The sequence below is a fragment of the Cnephaeus nilssonii genome, assembly GCF_951640355.1.
Source record: "Cnephaeus nilssonii genome assembly, chromosome: 11".
NCBI lineage: Eukaryota > Metazoa > Chordata > Mammalia > Chiroptera > Vespertilionidae > Cnephaeus > Cnephaeus nilssonii.
In genome coordinates, this window is record NC_137082.1 from 25394132 (window position 1) to 25419612 (window position 25481).

The window sequence follows — 25481 nt, forward strand, 5'->3', positions numbered from 1 at the left end:
TTCCATATACTGATATATATATATATATATATATATATATATATATATATATATATATATATCAGGATATATATATATCAGGATATATATATATATATATCCTATCTAATAAAAGAGTAATATGCAAATTGACTGTACCTCTGCTACACCCACAAGCCATGCCCACCAGCCAATCAGGAGCAAGTATGCAAATTAACCCAATCAAGATGGCTTTGGCCATGGAGCGAACAGGAGGCTTGCGTTTCCCTGGCAATGGAGGAAGCCAAGCTTCCTGCACACCCTGGCTGGCCCAGGCCTCTGCTCAAGGCTACAAAGTTTCAATTATAGAAGATAAATAAATCCCAACAAAAATGGCTGCAGCCACGGAGCAAGCAGGAGTCTTGGGTTTCCCCGGTGATGGAGGAAGCCAAGTTCCTGGCCTGCCCTGGCCTCCACTCAAGGCTACAAAGTTTCAATTATAGAAGATAAATAAATCCCAGAAACCAGGGCCTCCGCTTGGGTCACCAGGGGGCGTGGCCAGCCTGCAAACCACCACAGGCCCCTCGCCCAGGCCACCCCATGCCCCAAGGGAACCCCCACCCTGATCCAGGACACCCTTCAGGGCAAACCAGCTGGCCCCCACTCATGCACCAGGCCTCTATCCTATCTAATAAAAGAGTGATATGCAAATTGACCTTCACTCCAACACAAGATGGCTGCCCCCATGTGGTCAAAGATGGCTTCCCCCATGTGGACACAAGATAGCCGCCACAAGATGGCCAGCAGGGGAGGGCAGTTGGGAGGAGGGATCAGACCAGCAGGGGAGGACAGTTGGGAGGGACCAGGCCTGCAAGGGAGGGCAGTTGGGGGTGATCAAGCCTGCAGGGGAGGGCAGTTAGGGATGACCAGGCCTGCAGGGGAGGGCAGTTAGGGGCAATCAGGCTGGCAGGGGAGCAGTTAGACATCAATCAGGCTGGCAGGGGAGTGGTTAGGGGGTGATCAGGCTGGCAGACAGAAATGGTTAGGGGCAATCAGGAAGGCAGGCAGGTGAGCAGTTGGGAGCCAGCAGTCCTGGATTGTGAGAGGGATCCCAGATTGGAGAGGGTGCAGGCTGGGCTGAGGGACACACACCACCCGCTCCGTGCACGAAATTCCATGCACAAATTTCGTGCACCGAGCCTCTAGTGTGTGTGTATGTGTGTGTATATATATATATATATATATATATATATATATATATATATATATATGTTTAGTTTCATTGTTTTAGGTCTAATGAGTAGTATTGAATATATATTAACAGTTGTAATTATTTTGAAGTACATCTGTTTAAATTTAAGACATTTGTATCTAAAATTACTAATAGTCATTTTTAAAGTCTTCTAAATCAATTATCCTTTTACATTCAACATATGAAGCTGAAATTTATTTCTTCTATATGTTGCTTGCAACTTTTTTTACCTAAATTATTATCAGCCTAATTTAAAAGTAAATTTTACCCATAAAATTGTTAAATAACTACCTTATTAGTACTTACTGTATGCTAAGAATCATGCTTGCTTTTCACACAAATTATTTCATTGAAACATCAAAATAATGCTATGAGATAAGGATTTGTTCTCACCATTTTATGGATTAAGAAACAAAGGCTTTAAAACATTAAGTAAGTTGCTCAATATCATATTGTTATCAGCCTAAGATTCAAAACAAAGATAACAAATATTACATTGTTTTTTAAAAATGTTTTCCCCCCTCAGTGGATAGTCTTTATTTTTTCTTAATAGCATTTAGCTCATAACAATACTAATATTTCTACTTGCACATTAACAAATATAGAGAATTCTATTTATGAAGTTTACCACTATAATTTTGTATGTGAACTGAACATATGTCTCTGGATGGTGGGAATGCAGACTAGTGCATCCATTATCCTTAAAAAATTAAATGTGGAACTGCCATTTGACCAAGTGATCTCACTTCTAGGAATATAGCCTAAGAAACATGAAACACCAATCAGAAAGAATGTATGCACCCCTATGTTCATAGCAGTGCAATTTACAATAGGTAAGATCTCGAAACAGTCCAAGTGCCTATCAGTAGATGAATGGATAAAAAAACTGTGGTATATTTAGACCATGGAATACTATGCAGCAGTAAAAAAAGAAGGATCTCTTACCCTTTGAGACAGCATGGAAGGACCTGGAGTTATTACGCTAAGTAAAATAAGCCAGACTGAGAAATACAAACATCACAAGATCTCACTCATATATGGAATCAAATGAACAAAATAAACTAACAAACAAAATAGATCCAGAGTCATAGAAGTATGGAATAAACTTTGACTCTCAGAGGGAAGGTGGGAGTGGGTGGGTGGATGGGTGGGTGGGAAGAAATCAACCAACAAACTTATAAACATATATATGCATTAGGGGCCCAGTGCACAAATTTGTGCACCTTGAAAGGAACTGTGGGCCACCGTGGGCACAGGGGCGGGTCTTGGCCGATCTTCCATGCCCCCCGCCCAGCCCCTCCTGCCATGGCCCCCAGTCCCCTGTCTGCTGGCAGTCCCGCTCCTGCCGCCACCGCTCCCACATGCTGATGGTGCCAGCTCTGCTCGCACCCGCTGACAGTGCGGAGCTATTGGGGCCAGCACCATCAGCAGGTGTGAGTGGCTGCTGCTGCTCCATCACCCCTCAGGAGCAGGGGGAGGTGGAGAAGCCCTAAGGGGCAATAGGGGCCAGCGCCAGGCGCCGGCAGCAGGTGCAAGCAGCGGCTTCAGTGCTGGCTGCAGGTGCGAGCGGGGCTGTCACCAGCAGCAGGTGCAAGTGCCAGGCAGGACCGCAGCGTGTGGGAGCAAAGAATTTTCAGTAACCACCAGAGGCTCACCCAATGACAGCAACCAGCACCCCGCCTTGGTCTGGCGCCCCCACTCACCTGCTCCACCATCCTGCCGCGGCTGACACCCACCATGTTCCGTGCTCTGCTGCCTGCTGCCCATGCCTGCCATGTTCCACGTGTGCCCCCTGGTGGTCAGCTCATGTCCCAGCAACCGGTTTTTTGGTTCAGTTGTTCCCCATTCGGTCTATTTGCATATTAGGGTTTTATAGAGAGAGAGAACCCATGGACACAGACAATAGTGTGGTAAAGGCCTGGGGCCAGGGGTGGAGGCGGGCTAGAAAGGGGGTCAATGGGAAAAAAAAAGGGAACATATGTAATACTTTCAACAATAAAGATTTTTTTAAAGTTCATAGAACAGCAGACTTCCCACCACAGAGGCCACTGATTAATGTGTATGCAGAAACAGTAACTCTCTAATCTCTAAGAAATCTAAATGAACATATTTGGGGGCCAAAAACATGTGAATACTGTTTATGATTGTTTGGTTTTCAGTTTTCCAAACACATTTATTGCACAATTATTGAGAGAAGAGGCTCTTCCACAAGAACTTTTTATGTTATTGCTTAGTCACTTAAAATATTTATAGATAGTATGGATATAGACATACATATATTATAGATACTATATATTATATCTAGTAGCTCTCTGTGGAAGATAGATAGATAGATAGATAGATAGATAGATAGATAGATAGATGCCTTCTTTTGGCATCTAAATCCCTTTTTCTCAGTATTCTGAGAAACAAAGTTAGTTTCAAGTCTGCCCATTCAATTCATTAAGGAAATTGGAAGGATTTTACTGATAAAATAGGAAGATTTAAAGGACCCAGCAGTTTCAAAGGAAATATTCCATAATGCACTAATCTCAAAGAAATCACATAGGGAAGGATTTTTTTTTCCTTTTATATATTCTGGTAGTGAATTTTGAAGACTAATAGTTCAGCCCCCATCATAGCCATATTTTTTTCATTTTCTGAAGATGAACAGTTTTTCTGGATATAAATTCCAAAGGACAAGTGATTCAGATGTTAATTTGATATGAGCAGGGAACTCTTTCTTCATAATCACAATTACCTTCATAGCCTCAAAGATGGTGGCATCTGAACACATTCTCATCTCTGTCATCTTCTCGATCAGTCAGTGAGTGATGAGCTGGTAATTACCTCTTTTTTCCACCATCGAATTACTTCTATTGTTTTCTTCTGGAACTACATAGATGATAATTCTCCTCTTCCTGAAAACTTTCCAAGATTTTTAGTTTGTTTTCTCTAATCTTTTCTTTATAACTTTTATGTTTTAACTTGCCTTCATTGATGAGCATTAAACTTAATTTATTTCATATTTACTCATTTTTGTCTACCTGAAGTCTATGTTTATTGAAGGCATTAGTATGTCTTAAACGTTTGTAATTCCTACCCCTATCAACCTCTACAATTCCTGGGGACTGGGAAGTGTTGCTAAATATCCAAAGAAATTACCCATTTTACAAATTGGAAAATGGATAATGAAAGAATAAAATGAATCACATTAGGCTGAAATTGAGACGAGAACCTAGAATTGTCCATACTCTGTAAATTCAACTCTTCGCTAAAGGTAGAGTATGTAATAGAAATATGCTCTTCAATGACCCATTTTTGATGGGTTGTGATATCACACATCAAACCTTTGCATTGCCAACTGGTGCTAATTTGTTTAGCTCAAGAGTCTGAAGAGTACTTTGGAAAGAAAGCTAGACTGGGAGAAAGGGGACTTGGGTTTCAGTCCCAGGTCTGTGTCATACCGGTTGGCAAAGTCAACTGAGTCAGTTTTTCTCAGTAAAAGGAGAAGATGACCTAGATGATCTCTAGATTCCTTCCAACACTAAGATACTGGAAATGATTCTGTGGTCCTAGACCTGAATACTGCATGTATTTAGAGGTGGGAAGCATGAAGGTAGACAGAAAAGATTAATTGAGATGTTAAGACAGATAGCATTTAGAGAAATGATTCCCCCCTCCCCGGATATAGACCCAAAGATAACATTAAATATGAAAAGTTCTAATATAGTTAACTATTATTTGGCAAGTTCAGAGAAAGTCTGGATAATATTTTTGCAGAAGGATTTTTCCATATAGATCTGATAATTCAGAAGATACTTGAAGACCTTCGCATACCTTACAGTCATTCATGTGGCCCATCAGTCAACACAGATGCCTGGGATGAAAAATACCAGAAAGCTACCATGAATTTTTTATATCATTTTCTTTGAGTAACCTGCCAATTGTTCATAAGAGAGAATAAGAATATGCACAGGGTAATTTCTATCCAGAATTATGGCTAAAAAGACTTTTGGTTGATATGCTGTGATATAAACAAACTGATGCTATTTTCTTTAAAATTCCTGCAAATAATAGCGAAGAGGAGACCAACAGTTTAAATCCACAGAGAGTAACGGTACATATGTCTAAGAGGGTTTGGAGAGCATCCTGAACAAATAGAAAGAGAAGTTGTAAACCAGTAAAATACACCTGAAATGCAATAGGAACCTTCTCAAATAGACATGATATTTTTGAGGGTGAGTTATTAGCATTCATACTTACTGCATTAAAAAATTCCCATTTCATCTTTTCCCCTTACTGGGCTGCTCATTCTTCTCTATTCACGTGTATTATTCCTCCACATTCATATGTTGGGTGAGCATAAAAACATTGCTGCTCTGAGAGAAAAAAAAAATATATATATATATAGTATATCATGATATTCTCTGTCTGGGGGGAGGCTCCAACAGAATATCACCAACTTTGGCAATCAGCCAATCAATTTATTCCCTCCCACATACAACCACAACATATATAATGGAACACTATTCAGTGATAAAAAGTAATCATGAAAAAATATGCTATTAATTCACAGAACAACCTGGATAAACCTCAAATGCCTTATGCTAAGTGAAAGAAAGCAGACCAAAAGTCTCCAGAGTGTGTAATTTCATTCATATAATATTCCAGAAGAGGCAAAACAATAAGGATGCAACAAAAGACCAGTGATACCAAGGGTTTAGAAGGTAGTGTCTGACTAAGAAAAGCTCAGGAGATTTGGGATTAGTAGGGGAACTAATCTGTATAGCACTGTAATGGTGAATGCATGGTGCTTTGTATTTGTCAATACCCATAGAACTTTCCAGCACAAAGAGTACACTGATGTATGCATTTTTTTAAGTCAACCAGGAGATCAGAGGATCCCAGGATGGAATACAGACTGACCACACACAAAAAATCTATTATGTATATCTGACTGGCATAATCTCATAAAAGGGAGTGTGGGGGGAAAGTAACTTGGGAAAACAGTGCTTTGAATGGAAACTGTAAGACTAAAGTAAAAAAGAACTCTATATAAGAACTATACTCTGGTTGGCTAAGTTGTTTCCCATGCTGGTATGGGTCAATATTCTGAAACTGCTGTACATGTACACTGGGATTGACTAAGTAAATGAATAACAGATGATGAGATCCAGGTTTTTCACTGTCACAGAACTGGGAGGAGGGGGCAGTTACAGATAAGGGGGAAGCTAGAATGAACCATGTGGTACTAGGTTAGGTTCAGAGATAATAGTATAAATTCATGTTTAGCTTAATATAGACACAGATGGGTAGATATAACTATAGAAGTGTGCATTTACCTGTGTAAGTATACATGTATACAGTTCCTCATCATGTTCATGAGAGGGCCAGGAAGCTATGACACCCCAGTAGCAATGAGCACACCCGGCACCCAGATTCTAGTTTCTGATATCATTCTCCAATAACAAGGCTCCTTGGGAAAGTGGCTGATTCTAGGGCAAAGCAGGGACAATACAAGGGAAGCCTGGAGAATCTTATAGTGCCAGAAAGTAAGACATATTCAAAAAAAGAAAAGGATGGGGGGGGGGCTTGTCAAAGTGACACAGCAGCCAGCCTTAAAGAACTCTCAATAACCAAAGATGGAATCATTTGAGCAACAACACAAATAGCATAGCATTGGATTATAACCCAAAGTATAAGTATCCATGATTCCATTCATACTAATACAATAAATGATTGAATAAATAAGCAAATATGGAGAATAGATAAGTCCCCTGTGCATAAGAATTCAAAATACCCCCCTCTTAAGGGCTTGGCTCTGCTTCCCTAGAGTGTGGGCTGCACTAAGTGTCTTACTTCCAAAGACTGAAATATGGAAAGGGTGTGGGATAATGTAACTTCACAGTGTGGAAACCTGGCAGACACTACCTCAGCCAGGTGATCAAGGTCAACATCATCAGTGCTAAGTCATGTTGGTGGTGTGTCCCCTGGATATGATGTAATGAAATTGGTTCATTACTTTGTGGTCTTCTTCCCCCAAACCAATATCCCCCATGTAATCATGAGAAAAACTTCAGACACCCTCAATTAAGGTACATTCTGCAAAATCCTGACCAGTACTTCTTAAAACTGTCAAGGTCATAAAAAACAAGGCAAGTCTGAAAATTTGTCACAGACTAAAGGAGACATGACAAATAAATGTAATGAGGTGTACTGGATGGGACCCTAGAACACTGGGGGGAAAAATGAATGAAGTCTGCATCACTTGTGGAGTTTAGTTAATAGCAATGCAAGGTGTTAACAATGGGGAAACTGGGTGAAGGATGTATGAGAACTCTATTCTCTTTGCAACTACTCTGTTAATCTAAAACTGTTTAAAAATTAAAAGTTTATTCAAAGGAAAATGGTAGAGACCAAAAGTATTAGTCCAGGGCTAATTTGGAGAATGGGACAAGACCTTGTCTTTCACTGTATATCCATAGTGAAATGGATATATATGTCCATTTCAGAGAGGAAGGGAGAGGGAGAGATAGAAACATCAATGATGAGAAAGTGTCTTTGATCTGCTGCCTCCTGTACGCCCCACACTGGGAATCAAGCATGCAACCGGGTATGTGCCCTGACCGGGAATTGACCGTGACCTCCTTGTTCATAGGTCAATGCTCAACCACTGAGCCATACCAGCTGGGCCACTGTGTATAGTTTTATAAGCACTGATCTAGGAAAACATTTTCCAGGATGACTTTTACTTTTTTCCCAGTTTAAAATCTTCTTTCCATTGTACTAACTGAGATGGTGTTGAATTCCTTGCAATTTGCTCAAAGATATTTTTATCTTAAAATCCTGGAAATCTGAAGTCACGACACTTGGTTCTTTGTTCTTTTGTCCGCCCCCAACATATTTTGCTGCAAATCTTGTCATCATCAAGGTGCAGCCCACTGGCTTTGTAAGTGGTTTGTGACTTCCTTCTGTTCCCGGTATTCCGGTTCTATTTAAGTCCATTAAAGGGAGCATGTGGACTTGACAATTTGTCACCAAGATTCAGGTACACCTACCTCATTACCAAGCCCTCAAAATTCAGTGATGATGCTACATAGAATTGTGGTCATAACAAGTATTGCAGTTATATACTTAATAAAACATCACATTTGATCATGAATTAAATCACATGAGTAATTTTCATGCTGCTCCCTGTTTACAGTTTAGAAAGTTCTGTTTTCTTCTAGAACATCTGATAACTTCAATTGTTATGTGTCTCCCACGAAAAGGTAAACAACAAAAAGTGCAAACATTTCTGGGTGTGTTAATATTCAAGTAACAATGTTTTACTAGGTTTGCAAATAATCTGGATAATGAATATAAAAACATAACAAAACTCCTTTTTCAACCAAACAGTTATAAACTGTTAAAATTATAACACCAGCTTATTGTTAGGTGGTGAGGGTTGGTTATTTAAGCGGGGGATTTCCCATGAACTCATAAATAAGATAATGATAGCCAAAAATAGTCTTCTAAATGGCTTTCTTTTCCATTTTCCCCCTTTATTCTTATTGTTGACACTATTGCAAATGTCCCAATTCCCCCCCAATTTGCCCCCTCCACTAAATGGTTTTTGATGTTTACTTAATCTCTCTACTGAGATAGGTAAGGAAAGTTTTGCAATTTGAGAATATTATTTAAGTATTTTATTTATTTCACCGCTGAAGTCAATCAACAGTTTTTTGGTGTTTTTTTATTTTTTATTTTTTGTGTTTGTTTTTTTTGTGTTTGTTTGTTTTGTTAGTCCTCACCCGAGGATATTTTTCTATTGATTTTTAGGGAGAGTAGAAGAGAGAGGGAAAGACAGAGAGAAGCATCAATGTGAGAGAAACACACAGACTGGGTGCCTCCTGCATGCACCCGGACCAGGGCCAGGGACGGGGAGGAGCCTGCAACCAAAGTATGTGTCCTTGACTAGAATCAAACCTGGGACCCTTTGGTCCACAGGCCAACGCTCTATCCACTGAGCCAAACCGGCTAGGGCCTTAAATCATTTTTTAATGAAATATTCTTCTGGGGTCTGTTTTCCTCTGGTTTAAATTGGATGGGGTGGGCATGGGATTCCTCCATCAATTGTTTGCTTTAAACAGAATTCCCTTTATTATTCCCAGACAATCGTTCGAGGAAACAAACCCTGCCAGGAATCCTCCATCAACGGCCTCCTGGAGGATTTCGACAACATCTCGGTGACCCGCTCCAACTCCCTAAGGAAAGAGAGCCCGCCCACCCCGGACCAGGGCGCCTCGGGCCATGGCCCCGGCCACCGGGAGGAGAACGGCTTCATCACCTTCTCTCAGTATTCCAGCGAATCCGACACCACCGCCGACTACACCACCGACAAGTACCGAGACAGGAGTCTCTACGGGGACGACCTGGATCCGTTTTATAAAGGCAGCCATGCGGCCAAGCAGAATGGGCACGTGGTGAAAATGAAACACGGGGACGCCTACTATTCGGACATGAAGCCTTTGAAGTCCGACCTGGCCAGATTCCCCATCGATTATCACACACACTTGGACTCACTGAGCAAACCCGGTGACTACAGCGACCTCAAGTGGGAGTACCAGAGAGCCTCGAGCAGCTCGCCTCTGGATTACCCGTTCCAATTCACGCCTTCCAGAACTGCAGGGACCGGCGGCTGCTCCAAGGAGAGCCTGGCCTACAGCGAAAGCGAATGGGGGCCCAGCCTGGACGACTACGACAGGAGGCCCAAGTCATCGTACCTGAATCAGACCAGCCCGCAGCCCGCCATGCGGCAGAGGTCCAGGTCGGGCTCGGGGCTCCAGGAACCGATGATGCCCTTCGGAGCAAGTGCATTTAAAACCCACCCCCAGGGACACTCGTACAACTCCTACACCTACCCTCGCTTGTCCGAGCCCACAATGTGCATTGCAAAGGTAACGTCTTCTGCCTCCTTGCCTCCAGAGTGGAGGACCCTCCACCTAGGTGGTGCGAGCATCGCCTTCTTACATAGTCAGATTCTCAAGTGCTGGGTTGCCTTTCAAGTGAGAACCCATATGGAAATTCTGATTTCCATCCCCCAGCCCCAAGAGCCGAAAATGTAGGGCAAGACACATTTATTCATTAAAGTAAAGGTCTGTGGGGAATCTTCTATGGGGTTTCTAGTTAAAAGGCAAAATAATCGTGTTTATTTGAAAGAGAACTTAGTACAATATGAGCACATCGCATTTATCGTAACGTCTCTGTTAAGGAGTATGTGCTTGTAGGTCGTTAGATGGAATAATACAGTGGTTCCTGCATTCTGAAAAAGTTTAGGTGGCTCTGCTGAAAAGGAAAAAAAAATCAGGATAATGCGGTAAGTTTTTAATAAAGTTAATTTTATTCCACTTGAGGGACAATTCTTCATTTTGAGAGTATGTTCTTTCTATTATTGTTGTCTTGAAATGCCATTTTTTAAATGAAATTTGGGGATGATAGATAGAAGCTGGTTGCTGGGCCTTTTCTGTGCTTTTTATTTTGTTTTGTTGTAACTCCTCTGTTGGTTAAAAAATAAGTTTAAATGTCAGCTGCTGCAAATTTTCTTTGAAATTTGAATGGTGATGACATCCCAAAGTTTGGGGACCACTGTTGTAGAAGTTCCTGAACCTGAACGTACTCACTTGGAAAAATACCTTGGAGAGTGTGCAAGTGGTTCATTTTTCCATGCTAACTTAGAAATGTTTTTGCTACCTCAGCTGTATAGTGAAGTGAAAATGGGGCATTTGGTGATGGATTACGTAGAGGTCTCAAACTAGTTGAGAGAGATGTGACTTCTAGTAGCGTGATCATGTATGCTTGTACCAAATGCTCTCTCTTCAGCAGCTTGATGGGAGGCGAGCCTGCCTGCACGCATCTTGTTTTATTGATTGTAAATAGTCAATATTTTTTTTGCTTACTATTTCTCATAAACCCAACCCAATGTGTTGAAGTCATTTAGGGACATGCTGGTAGTGACTTTAACCACACTTTAGAGAGAAAAAAAAAAAGACAGAAAAAACCTCTCACTTTAGTTTCCAATACATACAATGAGAAACACAGACCTAAAATATATACGTCTAGTTAAAATTTAAATATTGAGAATGTTTTTTATCTCACTGTGTGAGTTATTTGAACTCCTATGATCAGGGTATCATGACTGCCTTTACTAATTATGTTCTTACCAGGGCAATTGTTGGAAAGAGGTCTGTCTAATTGACCAACACGAAAAGCTCATACACATGATGTATGAGATAGTTTATTAGATTTCCTGTGCATATCACTCACCTGAGGGAACCCCTTTGTAGTTCTAGAGTGAAATAAGGGAATCAACACATTCCATAGCTGAACCTGGTAACATCCACAGGTTTTGAACAGCAGTGGTTACTTTATGTAACAGTAAATAATGTTTTTCAGCTTCACTGAGGTATAATTGACAAAATTTAAAGATAATTTACAACATGATGATTTGATATATGTAAACATTGTGAAATTATTCTCTTCCGGCATAATTAAGATATCCATCATCTTACGTATTTACTTTTATCAGGAGGAGAACATTTAAGTTCTAATCTCTTTGCAGATTTCAATTATATAGTAGAATTCTATCATCATCATGTTATACATTAGGTCCTCAGACCTTATTCATCTTATTACTAAAGATGTGTACCCTTTACCAACTTCTCCCTCCCCACCCCTGTCTCTGATAATCACTTTTCTAGTCTCTGTTTTGATTTCTACCTTTTTAAAAAAATATTCTACATATAATATATTTCACTTATAATGCCTGTCTGGTACTCGCATTTATTGCAAGTGGAGAAATTATTTCTTCTCTTTTAAGGCTGAATAATATTCTATTGTATATACACTGAGTGGCCGGATTATTATGATCTCTGAACACATAATAATCCGGCCACTCAGTGTATATCCTATATAATAAAAAGCTAATATGCAAAGTGTCCCCTTGGCCAGGAGTTCGAACAGCAGGCAGGCCAGCCAACCACCCATGTCCCCTCCCCCTGGCCAGGCTGGCCGGACCCCACCCATGCACGAATTCTTGCACCGGGCCTCCTATACACACACACACACACACACACACACACACACACACATACATACACTGAGTGGCCAGATTATTATGCATTCAGAGATCATAATAATCTGGCCACTCAATGTATATTTTCTTGATCCACATTTTATTGAACCATTCATCTGTTGACGGACACATGGCTTATTTCCACACCTTGACTATTGTTAATAGTGCATTGGTCATGGGGGTATAGCTATCTTTTCCACATAAAGATGTTGTTTCCTTTGGATATATATCCAGAAGTGGGAGTGCCAGATCAGACGGTAGTTTTATTTTTAATTTCTTGAAAACCTTCATTCTATTTTCCATAGTGGCTGTACCAGTTTACATTCCCATCAATAATTACAATGGTTCTTTTCCCCCCGCTTCCTTGCTAGCATTTTTAATCTCTTGTCTATTTTATAATGGCTATCCTAACAACTGAAAGATATCTCATTGTGGTTTTGATTTATAGTTTCCTGATGATTAGTGATGAAGAGCACATTTTTATGTATCGGTTGGACATTTGTATGTCTTCTTTAGAAAAATGTCTATTCAGATTCTTTGCCCATTTTTTTAAATTGGGTTATTTGTGGGTTTTGCGGTGTGTGTTTCTTTCTATCTAATTGTTTGAATTGCTTGTATATTTTGGATATTAACTCTTTATCAGATATGTGGTTTACAAATATTTTCTCCCAGTCCATAGGTTGCCTTTTCATTTTTGCTGATGATTTCCTCTGCAAAGCAAAACTTCTTTAGTTTAATTTAGTCCCACTTGTTTATTTTTGCTTTTGTTGCCTTTTCCTTTGGTGCTAAATCCAGAAAGTTATTGTCAAGACCAATGTTGAAAAGCTTGTCCCCTATGTTTTCTTCTAGGAGCTTTATGATTTCAGGTCTTACATTCAAGTCTTTAACCCATTTTTAGTTGATACTGTGTATGTCATAAGATAAGGGTCCAGTTTTATTTTTTTTACACATGGCTAGTCAGTTTCCCAGCATTATTTATTGAACAGACTATTCTTTCTCATTGCATATTCTTATATCCTTTATCATAAATAACTTGTCCATATTTCTGGGCTCTCTATTTATTACACTGATCTATGTGTCTGTTTTTATGCCAATACTATACTGTTTTGATTATTCTTACTTTGTAATATAGTTTGAAATTAGAAAATGTGACACCTCCAGTTTTGTTCTTCTTTCTAGGGATTGTTTTGGCTATTTTGGATCAAATATGATGTGTGTGTGTGTGTGTGTGTGTGTGTGTGTGTGTGTGTGTGTGTGTTATATTTGAATACTTGTGTTAGGAAACTGTTTAGGTCATAGTCAGAGAAAATTTTGTCCAGAAGGCTGTAACCTTTCCTCCGGGGAGTCATATTTGGCCCATTGACATGTCTATCCCACCTAATACTAATTTCCAACATCTGGAAACTCAAGATATTTCACTTAGAAATCACAATTTATGGGTTTCAGTTTTCTCTTGAAAAAAACTGGGACAATCTTGTATCTCTGGGCTCACATTTTCTTATAGCATCGGAGATAGAATTGGCTGGAGGTAAAGGCCGCCCATGAGAAGGGACATGCACTGCTCAGCCTACTTCATTCCTTTTTCTGTTGGCCTATTACCCACCGGCATTAGGATTTAATGTAACCACCAGCAATCCTTGCCCCGTCATTTTATAGGAGGGAAACCGAGGTCCAGAAATCCAAATGGCACAGCAGGTTTCATAGATAGTTGGCTGCAAAACAAGGACAGGAACCAGGTCTGGTGTTTCTCCTAAATCCAGTATTTTCCCCATTATATGCATATATATTATTTCAGGAGTCCAATTGCATTTGCCAGTCACACCCATGAGAGGGCCCATGACTACCAGAACTTTAGTCTAAGTGGAGAAATAGGAAGAGGATGGAGGGGGAAGCGGGGAGGCAGGGGATACTTTGCTCAGTCCTCACCAACTCCTTCTTCCTGCAGACTTTCAAATATAAGACAGAGCAGACCTGCCCTGAAATATGGTTTTGTCAAACTCAGAAACAATGCCAGAAACTATTGTGGCTCAGAAAAAGATATAGAACAGTTCTACCAAGAGTTTTTTCAGCTCCTATAATCAGGACTGCAAAGGAGCAAGCTGCTATGCCATGTTTCGCAAGAGACCCATGGGAAACTCATGGGTAGGTTTTGTGGGAGGGTAGGAAGTGGGAGCTATGTTAGCAATGAAAACGTTTACTAGATTAAAAATATAGCATCTCTCTAAAAAGACTTAGGTGCCTGTGTCTTTAGAACTATACTCTTAAAAACCGAACGACCACATTTGGATTTCCTGCTGAGGGAAGAAATAGTGATCACGACTCACGTAATTTGTCTTTGCCTCATGGGAAATCCTAGAGGCTGGTGGGTCTTGTTCACATCTCCAATAATAAAAATAAAAAAGCACAAATCTCATGTAAATCTCCAGATAGAGCAAAAATGAGGAGGTGTGTGTTTGTGTGTTTGACACGAGTTTTACAACATTTGGCCAAAATTTTTTAAAAAAATACTGTTAACCCACAATTAAAACAAAAACAAAAACACAAAACCCTCCTCTAGTGTTATCTACCTACGTAATTTTCCTATTAATGTAACAGGAATCAAGGATGTTATGACATCTGTAGATATTGGCATACATCTCCCTATTTTTGAATGATTTGCTGGGGCTTAAGCAAAAATTAAGAAAATAAAAAAACAGCTCTGGCTGGGTGGCTCAGCATCACACTGTGCACCAAGAGGTTGCAGGTTCGATTCTGGGTCAGGCCACATACCTAGGCTGTGAGTTCAAACCCCAGTCAGGGCACCTACAGGAGGCAACCAATCACTGTTTCTCTCTTCTCTTTCTCTTTCTCATCCTCTCTCTCTCTCAATTCAATAAAAAACCCTACATATTCTTATATGCATAACCCATGGACACAGACAATAATGTGCTGAAGGACTATAAGGGGTAGAGACAGGGTGGAGGGAGACAAAGGGGGGGAAGTGAGGGACATCGGTAATAGAGTCAACAATAAGAAAAAGAACAACAACATACCCTCCGGTGAGGATTTACAAAAGCAAAGATGAAGCCAAACAAAAGCCATGTAGTCCCATTCAGCCCTCAGAACTATCAAAAGGGCCACATGTGGAGGGAGAACACTTTCCACCCTCCCCTGCAGACAAGTCTGCCTCATAGGGAGGGAAAATGGCTGGAGATATTGTCCCCATGCATTTGTTTTTGCTCATTCTGATGCTCTCCAGGTACCAAGCAGCTGCCAGCTGGAGTGTCTTGTCTGGCTCAGCACATCCAACCCCTGAGAAGCCCCCGACAAAATCACAGCTCTGCCAGTTCTGAGCACTCTCTGTGCTGCCTTGCACTGCGCAGCCCTGTGAAGCAGACTCTCTTGCTCTCTTGAGCCAGATGAGGGAATAGGCTTTGAGAGGCTCAACAACAGCTGGGTCAGTCAGCTCAGAGCAGAGCTGGGACCCAGCTTTCTAGGCTCAGCCCCTTCACTGATATTGTACATCCCCAAATGGCATAGGAATAGTTTCTGTGGGCGGCAAGCCTTACAGGCTCCTTTTGACACCTGCAGCAATGAGGTTCCCCTTGGGTTGCATCACTCTATAGCGGGATTTATCAATCTTGACACTATGCACGTTTAGGGCCTGATAATTCTTTGTTGTGCGAGGCTGTCCTGGGCACTGTAGGATGGATGTTTAATAGCATCCCTCACTCGTAACAACCAAAATGTCTCCAGACACTGCCAAATGTCAGGGAGGCAGGGGGAGCAAACGCAGCCCCAGTTGAGAACTACTGTTCTATGGCTCCTGTTTCTCCAGGACTTTTTGGCAGCTAAGGATCCCAGGGTTTGAGTCCTGATATTGTCCCTTATAACTGGGTGGATAAACTGCTTACCTGTGCCTCTACTTCTTTATCTATACAGTGGGGATAAAGAGCATCCCTGTCTTATCATGTTGCGTGAGGGTTAAATTAATAACTACAGAGCCTAACTAGTAATGCACAAAGTCTATATGCATCAGTGTGTGAATGGATGGCAGCTGTGATGTGGTGCTGAGGGTTACTCCATGCCAGCATTGTGCTAAGCATCTTGTAGACAGTAACCAATTTAGAAGAATTCAAGATCATCTCTTTTACCATCAAGAAGCTGAGACATTGGGGCTGGTGTTGCTCAGTAGTTGAGCATCGGCCTATGATCCAGGAGGTCACAGGTTTATTCATTTCTTTAAATTACCAGGGTTTGCCTATTTGTAGAGATCATAAGCCTCTTGTCTGAACTCTCTCAGTGTGAGCTTGCCATGTATTTTGTAAGGCAGGGAAGAGCATGAGTCTTCCAACTCTGTGTCATAAGGTGTAAATTCCTATGTGCCTAAGTAGGAATCCAATGTCACGGTGTGGGAGACTGGCTTGCAAAAACTACTAAATATGGTGAATGACTTTCTGCTACATGCAGTTGGGAAATCCAGCAATTGTCTGACCATCCGAACTTCACTTACTTCCTAAGCATCCTGCATCAGGGTCTTCAGTGGATTCCTTGAAGCATTAGGCCCCCGCCCCGCACAACAGAGATAATGCATGCTTGCCTCTTACCGAAACCGAACATCAGTGCCAATTGTGTCCCTTTGTCATCGGCCAGAGCGACTACAACAGGGCCGCTCCGTTTTGTAAGTGAAAAGAAGTCATCGGGAGGAAACTGACCGTGGTTGGGCACATGTCACAGTTGTGTCTTGAGGAGGGATAGCAGCTACTGTTTTATTAGGGTGCAATTGGAGATGGAACAATTCCCTAACACCCAGCGATCCAAGAGGCAGACTGGAGCTCTCAGGACAGCAACCACCTCAGAGGGAGAAGCAGGGGCTGGAAATTCAAGGATGGAGACACAGGAGCCCATCGGCTACAGGCCAGGCGGTCTGCCCCCACCTGAGGGCCAGCAGCTCCCTGCCCGTGGCAGGGAGAATTTATCTGTAGAGCATACCCAGAGGGACTGATGAGAGTAAACACACATTTGAGTCCCAGGGTCTACTGAATCCCCTTCCCCTCATTACCAGGCTCCAAAATGTCGCTCCAGAGGAAGCCAGTTACTGATTTTCCACAGAATTCTTTGCCTTTCCCAAATCCAAGGCTGGTCCTGTTACATTTCCCATTGAGTCGAATGAGGATAATTTGAGATGTCCTCTCCTTGCTCAGGTAATAGAGGCCTGTGGCTCCCTCTTATCCCACATTTGATTTATGTGGAGCAAGCAGCGCCCAGGCTGGCTTTGTCGTGTTGGCGATGAGCACTCCCTCTGCTCTGTTGTACCTGGAAAGGCGTATTGGAGCATCACGCTCATGCACTGGAACTAGCTGCCTCACAGCCCCCATCACCGCGGGGAGTGGAAGGGCGACTCTCCATCCTTCACGGAACATTCCGCAGTCCCCATCCTCTGGGAGCGCGCACACGCATACACACACACACACACACACACACACACACACACACACACACACACGCTCCGTCCAGAACAATCCAGCCACGGCCTCCCTGTCACCGGTACAGAAGGCCACAGTGACAAATAGATGCTGAAGCAGGATTTTTTTCCCCTTTCTTTTCTTTCTGCCCCCTCCCCCACCAACCCCATTTTTCCAGCCTTGGCATAAAATGGTCAAATGATGTTCTACTGCAGAATTCAATTTCACAGTTCAGTTAGGTCCTTGATTACACTGCCAAATTCAGATTAATGTGCATTTAACTAACATGGATCAGGGGAATTCTGGCTGACAGCCAGCTGTAATCAGAGCTATTGATAGCTGTGTGGAGTTTTATGCCCTGTCCACCGCGGAGCACCACTGGTGAAATTGATTGATTAAATGAATTCATTGCTATAATTACGTTTAATTTTGATACATCACAAGCCTGTGTCTGACCCTATCCTTGGAGATGTTGTGTGCATTGTGGAAGGGTAGTTTGGCAGAGCTGTTAACCAGGAATTATTTACTTCCATGTAATACAGCCTTTTGTTTTTGTTTTTGTCCTTCTTACTTTTTGATCGGGTTTGAATAGAGCCACGGAAAAAGCACATTTCTTTAAGAATTCATTTATATGGTATACTAAAAGGCCTCAGGAAACGAAACAATGAATGGATGTCATTAGCCATTTCAGAGAGAAAGGAAATCAAGACTGCCTGCACATTCTTTCAGCATTTTAAAAGGTCCCTGTAGGGAGAATTCCTTCTCGGAAGGTATCCAATTTTCCGTGACAATTAGTGGCCTTGGAACAGCAGCTAAGCAGTTTAGCAGCCTGGGTGATAATTTGCCCAAACAATCCAGTCTTCTCCTATTACATCTTGCCATATGGAAACCCCTCTCAAAAGTATGCAGACCGTGGTCTCATTTCTATGAAGTTACTTTATCACACAATTACAAGGCTGCTCTGTTCGGAGGCGTGGGGAATAGACTTCCTAGTCTCTCTTCATTGTTTTCACTCCAGCGTAGCAGATTCCCACCCCTGCTCTGGTTCCTGTGCCCTTGCAATAGGTCTTCAAAGGTAAACTACTGGCTTAGATCTTTTGGAAATGGTTTGGGGTGTGGATGGCGGGAGGTTCATTGTATTTGTTTATTAAATATCTGTACCTTTTGCTCATCCAAGTCCACTGCATTGTGGAATTCATCCCCACATCTCTCTCATAATACTATAGGCCTGCTCATATGAACTCCACATATACTCTTTTTTTTCCTTGAATATACCACAGGTTGTAGAAAAGGTTGCATAGTTCAAGCTTTACTCCTTCGCAAGTCTTTCTTACATGCATGGATGTGTGTGTATATGAGCAAAACAGTATCAATGGACAAGTTCATCCTTTCTGTTTCACTCACTTCCAAATATAGGATATCATGGGAAAGACTATTTAGAGCAAGACAATTAAATAATTATAATAATTTAGGAACCATGTAAGAGCCAGGAAGCCTTGTTACAAAAGAAAGCTTAGGCTGTCTTTCTTGGAAGAGTCCACAGAAGAATGTTTGGGCATTGTTGTAGCTGAACACAGCATTCTGCCCTGGCCGAAGCAGAAATGAAAGTGATGGATTATGCACATAGATGATCATTTTAGTTTGCTCTGATGATTATTCTTTTCGTATATTTTGAGCTGATTTCTCTAAGCCAAGACTGTTTAAAAAGAAAAAGAAAAACACTTAGGGTCTCTCCATCTTGGGAGCACACACATATGGCTTTCCCTTTGCCCTCCTCCTCTCCCCTGCCCCGCACACTACCATTAGCTTCTTCACTCCCAACCTGCAAGGGCTCTTCCTTTACCTCCATAACTTGTTCTCTAAGCCCATTTCTTCTAGGAATTGCTTCTACCTCTGTAATGTACTCAATAAATGTTCTCTTGCAAAACAAAACAAAAAAATCCAACAACGTAATTTTTCTTACATCTCCCTCCTCCCTCATCCATCATTTTCTGGCCCAGTTGTTGCATTATGCTCCAGGCTTCTTAGATATCTGGGTCCCCATGAAACACCCTAACAGGCTTTAGCTCTGTACTTGTCACTCCACTCTGCGCCCACCTCTGTGCTGTCCCCCTCTACTTTCTGATCGTATCAAGGGCCCAGGTCCTCAAGTAGCACTGTCTGGATTTGAATTCTAACTCTACTTAGTTTTGAGAATTTTGAAGGGCTTACTTAAACTCATCATGCCTCAGTTTTCTCTTCTGTGAAATGGAACAATTATGGGGTCCATCTCATTGTGTAACTTGAGGTTTAAATGCAACCATGTACATAAAGTGCTTAGAACAACCCCTGGCACATGGAAAGCACTCAGCAAATGTAAAGTATCATTATCATTGATATAATGTTATCCATCCTGCAAGAATAGACTTCTAACAGAGAATTTGGTTTATGGAAGGGGCCTAATAAAACACCCCTGCATCTTACTAAAGAGAGAGTGTCCAGCCGTGAATATACACATCAGGGAGGTGACAGCCAATGGTAGAAGTGGCAAGGCAGGGAAGAAAGCAGGCCTGTGGTGTCAGTATGCCAAGCACGTGGGCCATCTAGATACCCTCACAGTGGGAGTAAAGGACTGACCTGAGCAAAAGAATGGGGTGGTGTATATAATCTTAGGTCCACAGGGCCACATGCCTTGTATTACTTGGGAGCAGTTTCTCCTCCCTGAGCCTCAGTTTTATCAACAATAACATGGAATAAATTGCCCCTGCTTGACTGTCAGAGTAAAAAGGAACGAGGCCTGCCACAAATGTGCTAGCCAGCAATACTCACCATCATGAATCCCACATTGGGGTCATCAAGACCCAACTGAGGGCATGGGTCAGCGACATGGTGGCCTCGAAAAGGGTCACGCATGCATTTCTCCTTCACAAAGTCAGCTGTTTACCTACCATCTCCTTGAATGGATGAAAGCCAGCAGGGAAGATCACATGTTCCCTCAGTCTAGACAAGCAGTCTATTGTCCTTTGATGAGTACACCTCGAGTTTGGCTCAAAAATTGTCTCTTATGATAGTGGTTGCTCCTCATCCATTACTTTTTGAAGACTCCGCAGCAGGCATGAAAAACAATAGCACTGTTTTGTCTCACAGACCTAATTTCAAAAACGTTTAGCTCCCAGGGAATGACTCCTCATTCTGTATAACTAAAACATGGCCCATTCATGCAGGCAAGCATCTCTTCTTTATGCCACATGCCTGCTGTTAACCTAGATCCTGACAATGCTGCTGATGCTCAGTAAAGAAGAAAGGTGGCCCAATGCAGTGTGGAGTAGTGTCTGTGATTCCTAAAGGATGCAATTTATTTTAAAAAAATAATTTATTGATATATATGTATATTTTTTAGAGAGAGAGGAAGGGAGACAAATAGAAACATTGATGAAAGAGAAATATTGACCAGCTGCCTCTCACACACCCCCTACTGCGGATCAAGCCTGCAACCCGGGCATGTGCCCCTGACCGGGAATCTAACCAGCAGCCTATTGGTATACAAGCTGACGCTCTACCACTGAGCCACACTGGCCGGGCCAATTTCTTTATTTTTAATATATCTTGCCTTAGCCAGGTGGGTCAGTTGGTTGGAGTATTGTCCTATACACATAAAGGTTGCAGGTTAGTTTGTAGAAAGAACCCAATTATTTATTTTATACTGAAATTTTATTCCCCCTACAGTCATCACATATATGCACCAGTTTTCCTTGTATATGGCCAAAATCCAGGGACTTAGAAAAAAACCAGCTTGATTTTGAATATAGCATTTTAATTATAATACAATATTTCACATATTGTAATTAAAGGAACCTTTGTGATTGTTTTGAGGATTAATGTATAAGAATATATGTCACTAATACCTTGTACATCTTCAATAAGTGCTAGCTAATTTATTAATATTGTAATTACTGTTTACTTTTTCTTTCATTTCCCCTGCTGTGCTGAGCACTTTATATAATACCACTACCTAGAATATATTGATGTGTATTCAATACTTCAGAGTTCACAGTGACCTATGGAAGTAGGAATTATTACCACCATCTTACAGATGAGAAAACAGAAGTACAGGGAATTTAAATAACTTGCCTAATGTCACACAACTTCTAAATGGCAGATAAAAGGTTTCGAGCTCAAGGTGTGTTTTCTTAAACGCTTGGATGCTCTAGGTTGCCTCAGTTAAGCCTCATAAAAGCCCTGTGAGGGAGGTATTATGATCCCCATTTTACAAATGAGGAAACTGAGGCTCAGAGAGGCTAAGTGATTTGACTAAAGCCGTCAGAGTCAGAATTCAGCCCTAACAAGTATGTCACTTAAAAGCATGTGTTCTCTCTGCTCTGCAGTCAGGAGAGGACATGGCTTAACAGCTCCCTGGTCGCTGCTGCTGGGTGGGAGGCTGTCTGAGATCTAGACTCAACTGCAAAGGTGTTCTCCAGGCCGGGAAGGCTGCATTACAAGCTGTGCATCAGGGTGGTACTGTCCTGAGGGGTCATGAACAGAAGAACTGAGAATGGTGCCATGGTAGCAATTTTTTAAAATATATTTTTATTGGTTTCAGAGAAGAAAAGAGAAAGAGAAAGAGATAGAAACATCAATGATGAGAGAGAATCATTGACTGCCTGCCTCCTACATGCCCCAGACTGGGATTGAACCTGCAACCTGGGCATGTGCCCTGACTAGGAATCAAGCCGTGACTTCCTGGTTCATAGGTTGATGCTCAAACCCTGAGTCATGCCATCCAGGCCATGGTAGCAATTTTAAGGAGCCCACTGTGTGCAGATCTTGCTCCCTGACTTGTGGAATAGGCTTTAGTCATGCTGTGTGATGGCACAGGAGCTTGGGACATCAGCCTTTCTCTAGATGACCACCATGCTACCAGATCCAGTAAGCAACATGCCCCAGTCTACTTGACTTCTCAGTAGCAGTCAACATGCTTCATTTCTCTTTTCTTCTCAAAATACTTCCCTCCCTTGGCTCCAGGGCACCCTAGTCCCTTGCTTTTTTTTTCCTATGTCACTGGCCACGCCTTCTCCTGATCTTTCTGGTCTCTAAATGTTGGAGTCCTTGGACCTTCTCTTACACATTCAACATCATGGCTTGTAATGCCAACTAAATACTGATCAGATTCATGTCTTTAGTGGCAACACTTCTCTGGACTCAGGCATGTTTAAGTCACCTAAGTGACATCTCCACATGGATGCTTAATAACGCTCTCAAACTTAACATGATCCTAACAGAACACTGTTTCCCTCCATGTATTAGGTATCTATTGCTGTGTAACAAACTATCCCCAAATGTAATGGCTTAACGATAAGCCCTTCTTATCTCATATACTCTTTGTGCATCAGGTTTCCATGGCTAGGTTAGCTGGGTGTTTTTGTCCTGAGGTTGGAATCAAGATGTCAATCAGGGCTGCAGTCACCTGAAGCTTTACTGGAGCTGGAGGATCACTTCCAAGATGACTCACATGGCTGCTGGCAGGAGGCCTCAGTCTACCTGGTTCTTGGCAGGAGACTTTGCCACTTAGACCTCTCTATAGGATTCTTGAGTGTTCTCATGACGTGCCAACTAGAGAAAGCCAGAGCAAGTGACCCAAGAGAAAAGGTCAAGAAACCATGTGACTTTTTTGGCCTCAGAAGGCACTTACTATCATTCCCATCATATTCTTGGATGACACCAGGATATAAGTGTCTGAAGACAGGGATTATTGGGAGCCATCATGGAGATTGGTTACCACACCCCAAAACCCTTCTCTGTTCATTCTTCCAAACTGCCTCCCTCTCCACTCCAGGAGAGCCTCCATGTTGTTCCTCAAGACTATATGTGCCTCAGAAATCCTACTTGTGCTTCTCCTTCTGGCTGGATCACACCTGCCCCACACATTCATGGGGCTTGTTCCTTCACTTCAACCAGTTGCTGCTTGAATGGCACCCCCTCAGGGCAGAAAGCACTTTTCTGTCCAATATGGCACCTCCTTCCTCTCAGCCCCCTCACTCTGCTTTATATTTCTTCCTATCACTTATCACTACTGGACCACATACTGTCTATGTATTGGTTTACTTATTTATCGTCTGTCTCCTTCTCTAGAATATAAGCTTCAGGAGAGCAAAAATACCATGCATTTTTATTATAACTGGATTTTCTCACTGTACCTGCAATAATGCCTATCACATTATAGTTGCTGGAATAAATGAATCAATGAATATACTGCCTGGGAGCAATTAATCCATCTAGAAGAGTGCCACCCAATAGAACTTCCTGCAGTGATGGAAATCTCTACCCGTGCTATTGATGCAGTGACTGTTTAAAAATGCTCAAAATGTAGCTAATATGACTAAGGAATTGAAGTTTTATCTTCATTTCATTTCATTTATATTGATTTTAATTAAATAGTCACATGTGGTCAGTATCCACCATATTAAAGTAGACCTAGATCTTTGGGGTGGATGGGGTGAGGAGGTATGTAAATGTTATTCCATGTACATTCCAGTAGAGTGGTGGAGACTTTCTGAGGCACTGTGTTAAGAAGGAGCCTGAGGGCCCATCAATAAATCTTTGAGCATCTTCTATGTATCTAGCACTGTGTTGTCACCAGGATCTTACAGAAAGAGTTCATTGATCAATAGCACTTTCTGCCTTGAGCAATGAGGTGAACGCAGTATGATGTGGTGTATTTCCCATCCCTCATCTCAGTCACTCCAGGGGTGACTCCTTCTGATCCCTGAAACAGGATGATTGCTGGAACCTATACCTAGTTTCATACAAGTATAAACCTATACCGAGTGTCATACAAGCCCCTCGCTGGCTTTCCCTACCCCTGCTGTGTCTGTCCTCCCATTCTCCTGCAAATTCCCTTAATCCACTCTTCAAATCAGACTGGAATGCTCTTTGTTGGTGTCTCTTTGAGGGCTGACCAAATTTCTCTTTCACACATAACTCCCTGCAAATTTTGGCTTTTTGTACTTATTTAGTGAGAACATTGCATATGTTTAGCTTAATGCTATACACTAGCCTCTCTTATCCATGGTTTTACTTTCTGTGGTTTCAGTTGTCAACCACCGCCTGAAAATATTTAATGGAAAATCCCAGAGGTAAACAACTTATAAGATTTATATTGAACACTATTCTGAGTAGTATGATGAAATCTCATGCCATCCCACTCTGTCCCACCAGGGACATGAATCATCTCTCTGTCCAGTGTCTCCAGGCTGTATATATTCCACCACTCCCATTAGTCACTTAGTAGCTGTCTTGGTTATCAGATCAACTGTCTCAATATTACAGTGCTTATGTTCAAGTAACCTTTACTTTACTCAATAATGACCCCAAAGTGCAAGAGTAGTGATGCTGACAGTTTGAATATACCAAAAAGAAGCTGTAAATTGCTTCTTTTTTTCTTTTTTCTTTTTTTTTTTTAGTAAAAGGTATGTATGTAGAGGGGAAAACAGTAAATATTGTGTTCTGTACTATCCAGAGTTTTATACATGTATCCTTGGAATATGAGGGGGGACTACAATATAAAAAGCTGTCAGTAAGGAGCCATGTTTTCCATTTTATGTATATGCTAGGTTATGTATGTGAATAGTATATAGTACCCTTTAGTATGGGAATTCAGGAAGGTGTGTGTGTGTGTGTGTGTGTGTGTGTGTGTGTGTGTGTAGAGAGAGAGAGATTTTCAGGGATTGGTTTATGTTATTGTGGGGGCTGGACA

General features: G+C 41.7%; 1 protein-coding gene across 1 annotated transcript in view; it reads left to right on the forward strand.

The window, feature by feature from the left end:
• Positions 1–25481, forward strand: part of PAK5 (p21 (RAC1) activated kinase 5) — a gene marked incomplete at both ends in the record, with an annotated part of 97958 nt that overhangs the window by 49441 nt on the left and 23036 nt on the right. The window contains one exon of the mRNA XM_079783302.1: positions 9346–10131. Within this exon, the coding sequence (XP_079639428.1) occupies positions 9346–10131 (786 nt within the window). The remainder of the gene's footprint in view (positions 1–9345; positions 10132–25481) is intronic.